The 12,549-nt window shown below is 41.0% G+C and overlaps 1 protein-coding gene across 2 annotated transcripts in view; it reads left to right on the top strand.

Moving 5' to 3' along the window:
- Positions 1 to 12,401, top strand: part of LONP2 (lon peptidase 2, peroxisomal) — a 45,472-nt gene extending 33,071 nt beyond the window's left edge. For both annotated transcript variants that reach the window (XM_082320445.1, XM_082320446.1), the window contains exons 13-15: positions 7,184 to 7,391; positions 8,731 to 8,921; positions 10,803 to 12,401. In XM_082320445.1, the coding sequence (XP_082176571.1) occupies positions 7,184 to 7,391; positions 8,731 to 8,921; positions 10,803 to 11,024 (621 nt within the window). In that variant the 3' untranslated portion in view covers positions 11,025 to 12,401. The remainder of the gene's footprint in view (positions 1 to 7,183; positions 7,392 to 8,730; positions 8,922 to 10,802) is intronic.
- Positions 12,402 to 12,549: the final 148 nt, after the last annotated feature.

The following is a 12,549-nucleotide window of genomic DNA, read 5'->3' as shown; positions in this document are numbered from 1 at the left end:
AGGCACCTCCAGCTTCCTAGTACCAGCTCTGTTCCTCGGTAGGCATATTCCAGAATTTTTTCTTTCCCCCATCTGTATTTTGCTACATCCTATGAAAACGCCATCAATTAAAGTAGTTTGTTAGTTTGGGATTCTCTTTTCACCATTTACATTGCAGTTATTCTCTGCTTTACTTCAGGTCCAGGTGAACTGACCGAGCGTAAGTAGTATATATAACACTATGACAGGAAACCCGTTGCTGATGGAACACTAAATTTTTCTATCTTTATCCTGGAGAAAAGATCAGTAAACCAGTAAGTTATGGAGAAAATAGAAATGAAGGGAAAACTTCCAGAAGGGACAAAATTCAAACTTTTAAGAACTTTCCTGTGATAATTCTTCTCTCCTAGATGAGAGAACCAGACTCCAGAGGGAATTGGAGGATAAAAAGGGGACAAGATACGCAGGGGAAGCAGGAGAAAATGAATGAGTGTTAAGGAATCAGTCAGTTGTTAGACCTGAACTGGGGGGGTTGGATTTGAAGATCTTATCATGGAAGAGATTCTTAACAAAGAGACAGAAATGAGGAAACAAGTTGAAAGAAGACAGCTCTGTTGATTGCGTTAGAGGATGATGATGGTAGCAGGGGAAGCTGGGGGGAATGGGAGGCAAGGAAGATCAGGTGATCAAGAGACCAGTACCTTATGACTCCCTTGGCTGAGGTTTTTCACATTGGTCATTTGTGTTCTGGTTTATTTCTTTTTACTTTCAGAAATTAGAAGAGATTGCTCTTTAGGCAAATGACTTCGTTGTAAGCAACTTACATTCTTTCTTTTGACCCCTCAGAAGTCGCTATGCCCGATAATAAAATCACACAAAACAGTTTAAGGCCATTTTAATTAAGAAGGTAGTGTAGATATACTGTAGCTTGATTTCGAATGACTGCAGCCATCAGACCATTTGTAATACTCCTGTGGAAATTTTTACTAGTCTGTCTATCTTCTTCTCGCTACCTGACTTCTAGAAACAGTTACTGAAGAATAGCATGTGTTTTTTTTTCAGAGGAATAACATTTTATCTGAATTTTCATTTTGAAGTATGTTATATAGTTCAGAGATCTGGTCTTGGGAGCTAAAGCACTGCAGGATCATTTGGCTTTTTAGTGCTTGAATTGCATCTGCACGTAAAGCCATTGTAGTAAGTTGAACTTAATATTCAAGCCAGTACTCTGATTTCTACAAATGGTGTTTATTCATTTCATAAAGGTGCTAAAAAATAAAAAAACTGAATTTTGTAAATTTGTACAAAGGTTCTGGTCACTTGCAACTGTACTCCCAGTTCCCAGTCAAGAGTAGAATTAATTCAAAGAAATATGAACTTATCACACTTCTTAAAAAGTAGATTGTAGGCCAAGAAATATGCTAATATGTGACTTTCCTTAGATGTTCTGCCTAGTTTTGAACTTTTTCTGGAGTTGATTATTCATTTAAATTTGGTAGTGTGGCTGTGTTGGCAAATAATTTCTGCTATTTTGTCCTTTTTCTACAGGAGTAAGCAGTGCAAGTAGAATTTTTAAAGTGTGGTTCTTAATTCCAAATACACAAATACATGAGTGCTGGGTTGGGTGGTTTGGTTTTTTGGTTGTTTGGTTTGGGGTTTTTTTTGTTGTTTTTGTTTTTGTTTTTTTTTTTTTTGGTTTTTTTTTTTTTTTTTTTTTTTGCATGAAGCGTTGCCCTGACTATGCATGTAAGCATTTCATGGATCTGCTGGCCTGGATAAGCTGAAATAAGACTGACTGAAGCTTTTGACCTGTGTATCAAAGGTTTTTTAAACGTTTCCATATTTAGCAGGCAAATTAAGTAGTGCATAAATAGAACTAGAGATGTATCCACACAGCATCAATTCCCTGAGCAGCTCAGGATTTACTTTCATGTACTATTTGCTGTATTTATTAATGAGCAAATATTTTTCAGTACACACTTCATGATTTTTTCAATGTCAATTGCTCAGCCACGTAACTCCTGTTTTAATGAATTTTCCCAACTAACCTATTATTCCTTTGGATTTTCCCAAGTGCCCCCAAGATTCTCTCAAATGAAGAGTATAGCTCCTCTCTCAGTGGCAGGCGTTCCAGGCTGGCTACTGGTGTGTTTTCTGCTGTTGTAGCCTGCAGCGTGTCTCTCTCCTTTCTGTATCTAGCCTTTAAAGCTTCACCCTCGACCTGCATTTTGCCGTTTGCAGTTAGTTGAAATAAAGATACAATGGAGGCAGCCGCTATGTCAGTGCGTGGATGAGACTGAGCAAATAGAACTGAAAACGCGACATTGATCTGTTGTCCTCCGGGGAGTACCTTAAAATCAATGATTCATCTTTCACCGTTTCAGTGCATGGCCTGTGTGTTTTCTGCAGCGGTCTCCCAGCAGAAAGGCGTGACAGAATACTCAGCTCATACTTGTAGGATTAATTCATTCATCACAAATAAATAATCTTATGTGTCACCCTACAGAACAAATGTTGGAATAAATCACGTAGTAAGGCTTTGGAAGAATAATCTTGACCGTAGCTTAAAGTGTAAAGGATGTAATGAAATGTTTCAGCACAGCACGCTTTTGGGGGAAAGGGTCTATAACATATCCAGAGTGTTTATAATGAAGTATTTCTCTTGTCACTTGGATTTCAGCTTTTTTTTTTTTCTTTCTTTCAACCCATAATTCTGCCCAGTTAACAAAACGTTATTGGCACCACAGGAAGGCCCGTCAGAACTAGTCTGTGTTCTCATAATGTGAGTGAAGTTGGAGCGACAGAAGCTCTAGGTCAGTGAAATTACCAATTCTAGGAAATGAAAGTGCGGATGCCGTAAAAGAATGGCTCTATTTCATGGGACATACCCAGCTCTAACTAAGGAACAAATTAGGTTATCTTTTAGAAGCAAAACCTGTACAAAGCACAGGTTTAGATAGGCATTTTTATCTAAGAAATATCAGTCTTGTGGTGATGTTTCTGGGAAATCCTCCTCCCTTGAAGGCAAGCTGCTGTTACGTGTTTTGCCTGCAGTGGTTTGCCAGGGAATGAATCAGAAGGGTAGACTAGAAAAAAGGTCTGTGCAGTCAGGCTGGGAGAACCTGTGGAAGGATAACAAAGATGCTAAAGGCCGGCGAGTAACTTAGGACTAGTTCTCACCTTCCCATTATGAATCAGTGACTTAATAGCTTTTTGTCAGTTCTGCTGACTTACAAAGTAACTCCAAAACTGCAGATTTGCAGATGATGTCTCTTTTCTTTTGTCTTGGAATAACCTTAAATATTTTAAAATAAATGACTGCACTAAATGTTAAGACTTTAATTTTGCAATGTCCAGGCAGCTAAAATGTATCTGACAATATGTTCATCTACTCGGATTACAGTTAAATCATAGCTGGGTTGGTCTCGGCTACAAAAAATTTCAAAAACCAAGACTGTTTATGTAGGTCAGCGACCTCTCCTTCCATCATCTGACAGACATGGCCAGTCATCAGCTGATTCTAATGGTCATTTTTAATTGAAGTTGTTTAAAAAGTCTAAGTAAGGAGTTTTTCTAATTTAAATTCCGCTGACTTTTTGTGAGAAGAAATTGTTCAGAGGTGCCAGGAGTGACTGAGTCTTGTGGAGCTCCCTGTAACGCTTCATGGCTGGGTTTCATGTAATGGAACGCACTTCCCCTAAGCACTGTATGGGTGTATGGCGTTTTGTGTGCCTGTGCTTTTAGGGATTTTCAAGAGTCTTTTCTGAAGACAGTTATCAAAGCTGCCAGGGCATTTTCTGTACGTATGCCTGCCAACACGCGTCAGTTAACCTTCAGGTGAGGAGGCTGCAGTAGAGGTAGTACAGTCTCTAGTAGTACAGCAGGAGAAGTTGCTGGCCTCTTAGTCTGCCGGTTAGTGTGCAGAATGGTGGTTGAAAGGTGATTAACACTTACTACACACCTAGTTTCTCTTACCGGATCTCAACTTACTTGTGAAAGTAGGAGGTACCGACATAGTCTGAGGATAGAGGAAGGAGTTTGGACTGAGGTGATAGAAACGATGAGTCTTTAGAACCATTTGGGTTTTGATCTTTACTCATGTTTGCTGTTTTCTGCCCCTGAGCTCTCAAGCAGTGGAATTAGTCTGTAATCTGTTTAGAATTGATCTGTAGTTAGAGCCAGGGCTAACATCCAGTCCAAAAAAAAGGAAAAGAAAACAAAACCCCTCAAACCAACAAACCTTGTTGATGGCTGCTGTGGGATGGGAGAGGGTATGGACAGTTACTTTTGTTCATGATACCCGAAATGTTTGAAACCATGACAGGTTGCCAAAATACATGGCTGTCTCAAGCGTAAAGGAAAATGCTTCAGTGTTGTTGGATATCAGTGTAACCAGGATGAATTGATTTTGTTAACCTGAGTTACTAAGCAATTACTAAGTAATCAGAGTAAGTCACTAACTAATAAAATACAGGGAATGGATATAGAAACTTCGGTTAACAAAAATGAAAGTGCTTGATAAGCTGAGGTATTTTGATACCATAGAAGTGAAACGCTCTATTATGTACAACTTTCTTAAATGCTAGATAAAGAAGCAGCCATTCTAGCTAAATTATTTCTAGCTAAAGCAAATGGCACAATGTCATTCAAAATACGTAGATAACCGAGAGCCACAAGAGAACCAAGGAGAGGGGCTGCGTGGCTCCCTTTGCTTTAGTGTGAGCCAAGTATAGTTGCTAACTTCCCTGCTCGTCAGCTGGATCCCGGAGTGTCCCACCAGCCCCACCGGCCTCCGCTGCTTGTCCCTCCTGGCAGCTGGAGTCGTTTGCGCCAGCAGCTCCCGTATCAGCACAGCTTTGCTACAGGCGGAGCTGGCACTACGCGCGCCGTGCCTCTGCGGCGTGCTGCTTTCCCTCGAGCCAGGGAACAGGGATCCTGAGCGAGGGCCACGTTTCAAATCTTAGTCATCACACTTAGAAGGCAGCGCTTGATGGTTCAGTATAGCATTTGGCAAAGCATGTAATCCGAGATCGGAAATTACAACAAGAAGCATGTATGTTTAATTTCATTTTGTAGGGCTTTAAATGCTTTTTTTTTTTGTCTTCACCAATTCTCTTGCATGAGCAAGTTGTTCCTGTCATGTGTCTGAGTTGTCTACAGCTACAAGTAGCACAACTTGTGTGTTTGTAAATGAGCTTATTTTTTTTAAATGGGCCTCGGCTTTGGCCAGTAACCAGAGGTACCAGCTGTAGAGCGAATAGTTGTTCACTCTTATTGCATAAAGGAAGCCGTTTTCTATTTGTGAAACAGGAAAGAGAAACTGAGCATTAAGAATTTTATGGTCCAGATTTTGATTTTATTTTTGTGATGGGGATGGATTTCAGCCCAATACTGAAATGTTAACATTTGGCTCCTATTCAGAACGAGAGTCCTTGTTCTGATAACCCTGTGGAAGGCGACATTGTTCTGCTTAGGTAACCCACTGCTGCTGCTTGACTTGCAAAACTTCAGGCCCGTGTACTACTTGGGGACTTGCAGCAGCAGCATTTCTAGTGGGCTTAGAGAGAGGCATTTTGGTAAGCGACTAAAGTACTTCATAACTTACTGTCTTTGGAGCTCACAAATTGAAGTATTTCTATCACAGCCAGCTCGCAGCAGAGCCGTACAAGTATTTTTGCCTCTGGCCCTAAGGTACACGGCTGTACAGGCTTCTGTACGGATCTCTCTGATCTCGCAGCTGGGCGGATGGTTCAAAGCAAGTCAGCCCTGTGTGTACAGAGCTTTGCCTCCTCGGTGTCTATACAAAGTCTGATGAGTTTGCTTCCCTGCTGCCTCTTGGAAGGGAGCAAAACAAAAGCATGAAGATTATGGTGAGTTGTGCAGTGCAGAATTAATTGATGCTAGAGGGAGAAAAAGGGGTCTGTTGCTCTGGATTTGCAAGTAGTATAAAATGGAATGTTAAAGGTGCTTAGAAGGGACAGAAATAGTTTGAGAAATTTAAACGTAACTAGAAATGCAGATTTCAGAATTGGAATTCTTTTACTGTGGTTCTGTTGTGAGGCTCCTTTGGCTTGTTTTCTATCCAACAAGTGAAACATTTCTTTAAATTCTCCAAACAGTTTAATGAAGAATTCATCCCTTTCAGGAGTGAAGCGAATTAACTTTCAATTCTGCATTTCTGTAAGAGACAAAAATTATTTTAAAATGGGCCTATCGCTTTCTTGTACAAAGGAGTATTTGTCTTTTGCTCTAGTCACTGCCTGGCACAGTAAAAATTCATCCAGTTTCTTTTCTGCCTTGTAATAAATACATAACTTACTAGTTCAGAACATGCTGAATAGCTGTATGATCTTCCATCAGGGTTTCTTCATCTCCTTGAAGCTCAGGAAAACAAAAGGACTTTCTGTATATTCTAAAAGAATCTCTCAGACAGAGAAAAAAGAAAAAACAAAACCTGGAAGTTTCACGGAAAACATCCTGCCTCTCTTTCCTTCTCGTAACGCAGGAGACTGGGATTCAGAGACCTCCGTTACTCTCCTCAGTAACTGGGCATAGGCAGACTTTTACATAAGGAGCTCATAGTCTTGCGTGGGGTAGAGCTTGCTTAAACTACTTGTAATCACTAATGGGAGTCAGGCAGATTTCCCACCCTCTTGCATATCTAGCCTGCTAGCAGACGTGTTTTCATTATTCAAAATTATTTATAAACGTTTGCAATGAACAAAATCAGTGTGTTGTCTGACAGTAGTTTGGGCGATGCAACCACCTTTAAAAGGGCTCTTGGGTAACATTCAGGAGCAAAACTGGCTTTTTCGTGTAAGTAACAAACAGAGTCAGGGCGAATACACCTCTAGCGGATGGATTAAGTCATGGAAGCATTCAGTCAGGATCGACCAAATACTTGAAGTCCTTTGAAGAGAAAGATTCTCATTGAACTTCGGGGGGTGGGGAAGGTTTCAAGAATGATATACCCAGATGTTTGCCATCGCCTTAAGCTAAGCAGCCACCTACAGCTCCTGTTCCGTAATTAATGTTTACACATAAGGCAGAATTAAAAAAAAAAAAAAAAAACCAGCAGCGATCAGACACTTGGGCTTAACTTTTGTGTTTTAATGGGTACAGTTGTTTTGAACTATCAGGTTGTTTTTGCAATAGTTTCGTTAGGACTGTTTCCTAAACTCTTTCCTGTGTTGTTTTCCTTCAGGTGTCTGAACGCTTAAGCCAGCCGGGAGTAGCCATAGGCTTGGCTTGGACTCCCTTAGGGGGAGAGATCATGTTTGTCGAAGCTAGTCGCATGGATGGAGAAGGTCAGCTGACTTTGACTGGGCAGCTCGGGGACGTTATGAAGGAGTCGGCGCATCTTGCCATTAGCTGGTTGCGCAGCAATGCCAAGAGATACCAGCTAACCAACGGTAGGTTGGGAAAAAATGACAAGCAGCGCACGGCTGCATTGCATCACAGGGACGGTACGCAGCCATCGGCCTCTTATTGCAGGCATGCACAGAAAGGAAGCATTAACCTTGCATGGAAATTAAATGTCCTAGAACTTGATATTTTTCAATAATTGAGCAGATTGTAGCAGTGGAAGTTACTTGTACTCATTGTGGAAATGTATTAAGCGTTGCCTTAACAAGAGAAAGGGCTTTCCAGCAATCGGTGCTACACCAAAGATGAAATTAGCTCGAGAGTTCCTTTTTGTAGTTCTTTTCCCGACTGCTGCCAAGCTGAGGTGTTCGTGGCCTGGCAAACAGGTCAGTCTTCTGGGCAGAACATGAGCCGCCACTGCGGATTCTCCCACCCTGGCCAGTCCCTCCCTGCAGCACCCTGGCAGGCTGCGGCCAAGGGTGCTTCTGCGCCAAGGTGCTTCTCCTTAGTTGTGGCAGACGCTGCCTCATCGTCATTTTTACATTCAAGCTTTCCAGCAGTACTTCATGATGTAGATTTAGATACGCAAGGCTGTAGTTTTCCTCTAAAATTAAGACGCGGTTTCTGTTAAAAGTAGGCTTTTGTAGTCTAAGTTGTAATATTTTGAGAATGAGTTGGGTTTGTGTGGCAGCTGTTGAGCTGCAGCGCAATAGGACTTCAGCCCAGAAGCTTTTAACTCTTTTGGTTTTTGTTTGAACCTCCCAGGAGTTCTAGAAATGTGCTTTCTGGTTGGATCATCTGCTGAAGAGTTGAGTAATTGTCCAGTATCTGTCATTACTTATGGAAGTTTAGGTAGTTAAAAAACTAAAATGAATCAATGTACGAAACACTGCTGGCATTAACTGTATACGCACTTACATCTCTAGTTTACACTGTTGTGTCCTACAGATTAAGTAAGGTGAAAAGATGTAGATGAGAGATTTACTTTGTGATACTGGCTGATACTGGGTCTCTGTGGAGTGCTGATTGTGTGGTATGGTCTCTGAAAATTGACATTTATGGTTTGGGACATAAAAACCCCTAAAAATTCTATGTAGGAATTCCTTGGTTTCTACATTAATCCCTATTCTGAATTTCCCAACACATGGAAATGCTGAGCTTATTGGTTAACTTGTTACGGTTTTGTCTAGGAATCTGGATGTAGGAAAGCTTGCATTTTCTTTTTGTTTGTTTTTCTAGGGCCTCTGCAACATAGTGTTGTTTTTTCAGCCTACTGTTAAAAAATAGTGCTAAGACTTTCAGTTCTCTGGTGGGCTTTTAGAATAAAGACCAGGAACAAAACGGGTTTAGATTTTTCACATTCAAACCATTCTTTTTTTCCTTAAGCTTCTGGAAGTTTTGATCTCCTTGACAACACTGACATCCATCTGCACTTCCCAGCTGGAGCTGTCACAAAAGATGGACCATCTGCTGGAGTTACCATAGTAACCTGTCTTGCTTCACTCTTCAGTGGGCGGCTGGTGTGTTCAGATGTAGCCATGACAGGAGAAATTACACTAAGAGGCCTTGTTCTTCCAGTAAGCATCATCTGAGAAAAGAGCTGAGTTGTATTAATTCTCCATATTCTGGATATGAAATCTGTTCATAGCCGTTCACAAAAGCAAAGTCTTGCTGGGTCATTCCCCAGCAGCACCCAGCCCCTCCTGGTGCAGCTGTGCGAGGCTGATGGAAGCCAGCCTGCCGTAGCACCGTACCACTCCTCTGTCTGCTTTGCGCTTAATGTTAAAGCTAGCCTTGGTGCTGTTTTCAGGGAAAGCACGTTAAAATGTCTAGTTAGAAAGGAAACGTAGAAATCTTAACATTCCAGACGGTTCCAAAATATGTACTGCAATTTCTCAACATGCTTCCTCAAACTATGACTACCGAAGTATCTCCAGTTTCTTTAAAGAGTTGGTTCTTAAAGCTCTTACAGTAACTGCGTATAGGTTACTCTTGAAACCGTTTCCATACATGTGTTTTTAGATTCTTCTTGAATTCTGTTCCTTGTATGTAGTTCAGCTGAATGGCGTTCCCAGAAAGCTTTTTCAAAGCATGAGGGCAAAGGCAAGTTTTCAAACGAATACAGTGTAAGTACCAAACGGAGGCTGGCGTAAGTGATGGCGCAGATGTGGGAGCTGCCGCCTCATACCAAATGATGGACAAAGGAAGGATGACGCTGGAAAACAGTACTTTGTTTCATGCAGTAGGGAGTAACCCAGAGGGAACGTGGTAAGGTGGCAGACCAGACGGATCTCTGAAATAGCACTCTGGTGGCAGGCAGACTGACGCGAGTGCCGGTCCAAGGCTCCAGTGAAAAATAAACACCGCGGTACCTCTGCCCTGGTGCAAGTTTGCTTAGCTTTTCCAATAAATTGCCTTTACTGCACCAGGGACCAAATTCTGCCTATTGTTTAAAGTGGGTGCAAAAATTAGGTATCTGTAAATACTAAAGCAGGCTGACCTTCTTTCTGAATGCTGTCTAGTATCTCACTGTTATTAGTAACTTCATTCATATGAGCATGCCATTAGCTGCATCTGCTGCCCGAACGCAAGCAACGGGGTAAGTACGTAGCACTGTCCGGAGCGGACCCGTCACCACGAGGACCTAGGGTTCGCTGCTGCCTTGTTTTATAGCAGCCTGGGTTGTGCCCTTTGTGCTGCAATACAAGGCTTTCCTTTCCGCTAACGCGTTGTCAAATTTCAAGTTTCTTCTGTAAGATGGTCTTTAAATAGGATTCGAAAAGAAGAGTTCAAGGGGCAGAAGCTACAGCTGCGACTGAAAGAAAAACAAATTTAAAACCCCTCTTTAGATCTCATTACAAACGCAACCAGGTGGCTTATTGAAGTGATGCCTGTGTTTCTAGAACAAAGCCATCTTTGCAGTTTTGGAGCACAGGTTTGCTTTTCTGTGCGTTTTCTGTTGGACAACTCAAGTCATTTATCGTGTGGCGTTGCATCCTTAAGGCTCTTTTCCCCCTGAACCTAACACTGCCTTTATCTCCAAAATCTTCTGTTCTAATGAAAATCTAATGTTCTAAGGTAGGTGCAGGATTTCAGCACGCCATCCGAAAAAACTGAGTTAAGGCCATCTTGCTTAGAAAAAAAAAATTCCTGAAAAGTAATGACTTTTCTGCTATTGATATTCTTGTACCCGCATTCCTAGATTAATGTTTAATTTTTAAATTTTTTTCCTCTCATTATTAACTGTTACAGAAAGGGTACTGTAGCATATTAGCATATTCCCCTCATTAAGCATATAATGAGCTAAAACTACTGCTGCATTTTTAATTGCTTTCCTAAATGATTGGGGGAGGGAGAACCTTTCATTAAAAATTTAACTCCTGATGTGTTTTGTTACAATAATTACCTTATTAGATTAGTGTCATGGATTTTTTATATCTATTTCTTCTCCTGATTAGGTTGGGGGAATTAAAGACAAAGTCCTGGCAGCACACCGAGCTGGACTGAAGAGAGTCATCATTCCTCGAAGAAACGAAAAAGATCTCGAAGAAATTGCAGTGAATGTACGGCAAGATTTGACTTTTGTTATGGCAAGCTGTCTAGATGAAGTTCTTAACGCAGCTTTTGATGGAGGATTTGCAGTTAAGCCCAGAGCTGAGCGTTTGAACAGTAAACTTTAAGCAGACAGGCTGAGATATTACTTCGGTGTCAAATTTAGAGATCAGTAACTATCAGCTATGTATGTATCAGGTGTAACTATGAGCTAAACTTGATTGGTTAAATGTGGGTGTAAATGCGATCAAAATAAAAATATTACTTCAGCAGTTAACAACCTGAAACCACATTTTACGGGCATTCGCTGCTTTTTACTATCAATCGTCAGCAAAGAACCTCGAAAAAAATACTGATTTCCTGCTAGATTGAAGCACGAGAAAGCTGGAGCTGGTGAGACCGAACTCCTTAGCTTATCTGGCCTGTAGGTATATGAATGTCAGCAGCTGATGACGTCTTTGAAGAGGACACAGCCACAACCAGGGAATAACGAGCAATTCTGCCAGCTACGTTCAGAGAACGCAACTTGCAGCAAGTGCAGCACAGCAAGAGGGTCTGCAGGTGGGGTTGTTACTGAAAAGCAAACTGATTTAGAGCAAGAGTTTACTTATGTAGGCAGTAATGTTCAATATGCTACGGAGCAGTAGCATCACGGGAAAAATAAGGGTTTTGAAATCTAAAAAATACACTTAAGGGATTTGAACAGAAGCAAGATGGTCTAAATTAAGTTAGTAAGTCCTCCCAGCTCTCAGTTCTAGTTTGTAGCAAGGTCAATACAGACATCATTTTTCAAACCTAAACAGAGGAAGCAACGCCAGAAGAACTGAACTGTGCTAATTTTTGTGTAGGAAGGGAGATGACGCACTGAAGTTCACATACGCACAGTTGTACTTAGAGCACCAGAAGCAGGTGGAGCGTACTTGGCAGACTTTATGAGAAAGCCTGGTAACATTTTGGAGGGACAAAGTACATGTCCTTCATTCTTACCTGATACAAATCAACTTGATTCTGGGATGCCTACGCTCGGAGTTTAGCCTACAAAAATTAAATCCATTTAAACAATGCCAAGAAAATACTGGATGATTAAATTGCATTAGGCACAGCATACTGTGAGCAAGTGAAGTTTTAAGAAAGTCTGTCAGTATCCCATCTCAGTTAATCGCTTTGTCTCCATCTTCCCTTGAATGTTAGTGAAGATAAAAATTTAAACTTATGTAAGATCTTTGAGTGTTACATTGTTTTACACTAGGGTCAACCACAAGAGAAAACCCAGTCCATTAACATTCTCTTCTTGCTCACTAATTCTGAAACAAACTCCAGTGTGCTTCTGCAATGCAAATTGTATCAATGACTAAAGCCTGTTACAGAGGCAGCCTGTAAATCAAAAGTAAGTTTGGTTTGCTTTCATTTCCATAGACAGAAAGCTGATTTACCTGGAACATAATAGCACTGATGGTAATAAATCCAGTGGGTATTTCTGCACCTGATTTACAAACGATTTTACAACTTTCACAGAAGATGTCATCTAATAAAATGATAAAAATAAAAACCCCTTTTGTTTCACTGTTTTCAGAATTCTGTTCGTCATGCACTAGCTAAGTTCCAAGGGTAAGAGGTAACAGAGTCTCAGAATACTTTCTTACTTGAACACAA

The sequence above is a fragment of the Platalea leucorodia genome (assembly GCF_965183815.1).
Source record: "Platalea leucorodia genome assembly, chromosome: 8".
Lineage (NCBI taxonomy): Eukaryota > Metazoa > Chordata > Aves > Pelecaniformes > Threskiornithidae > Platalea > Platalea leucorodia.
Note: the sequence above shows the minus strand (reverse complement) of the source record. Positions and strands in the feature narration are given on the sequence as shown.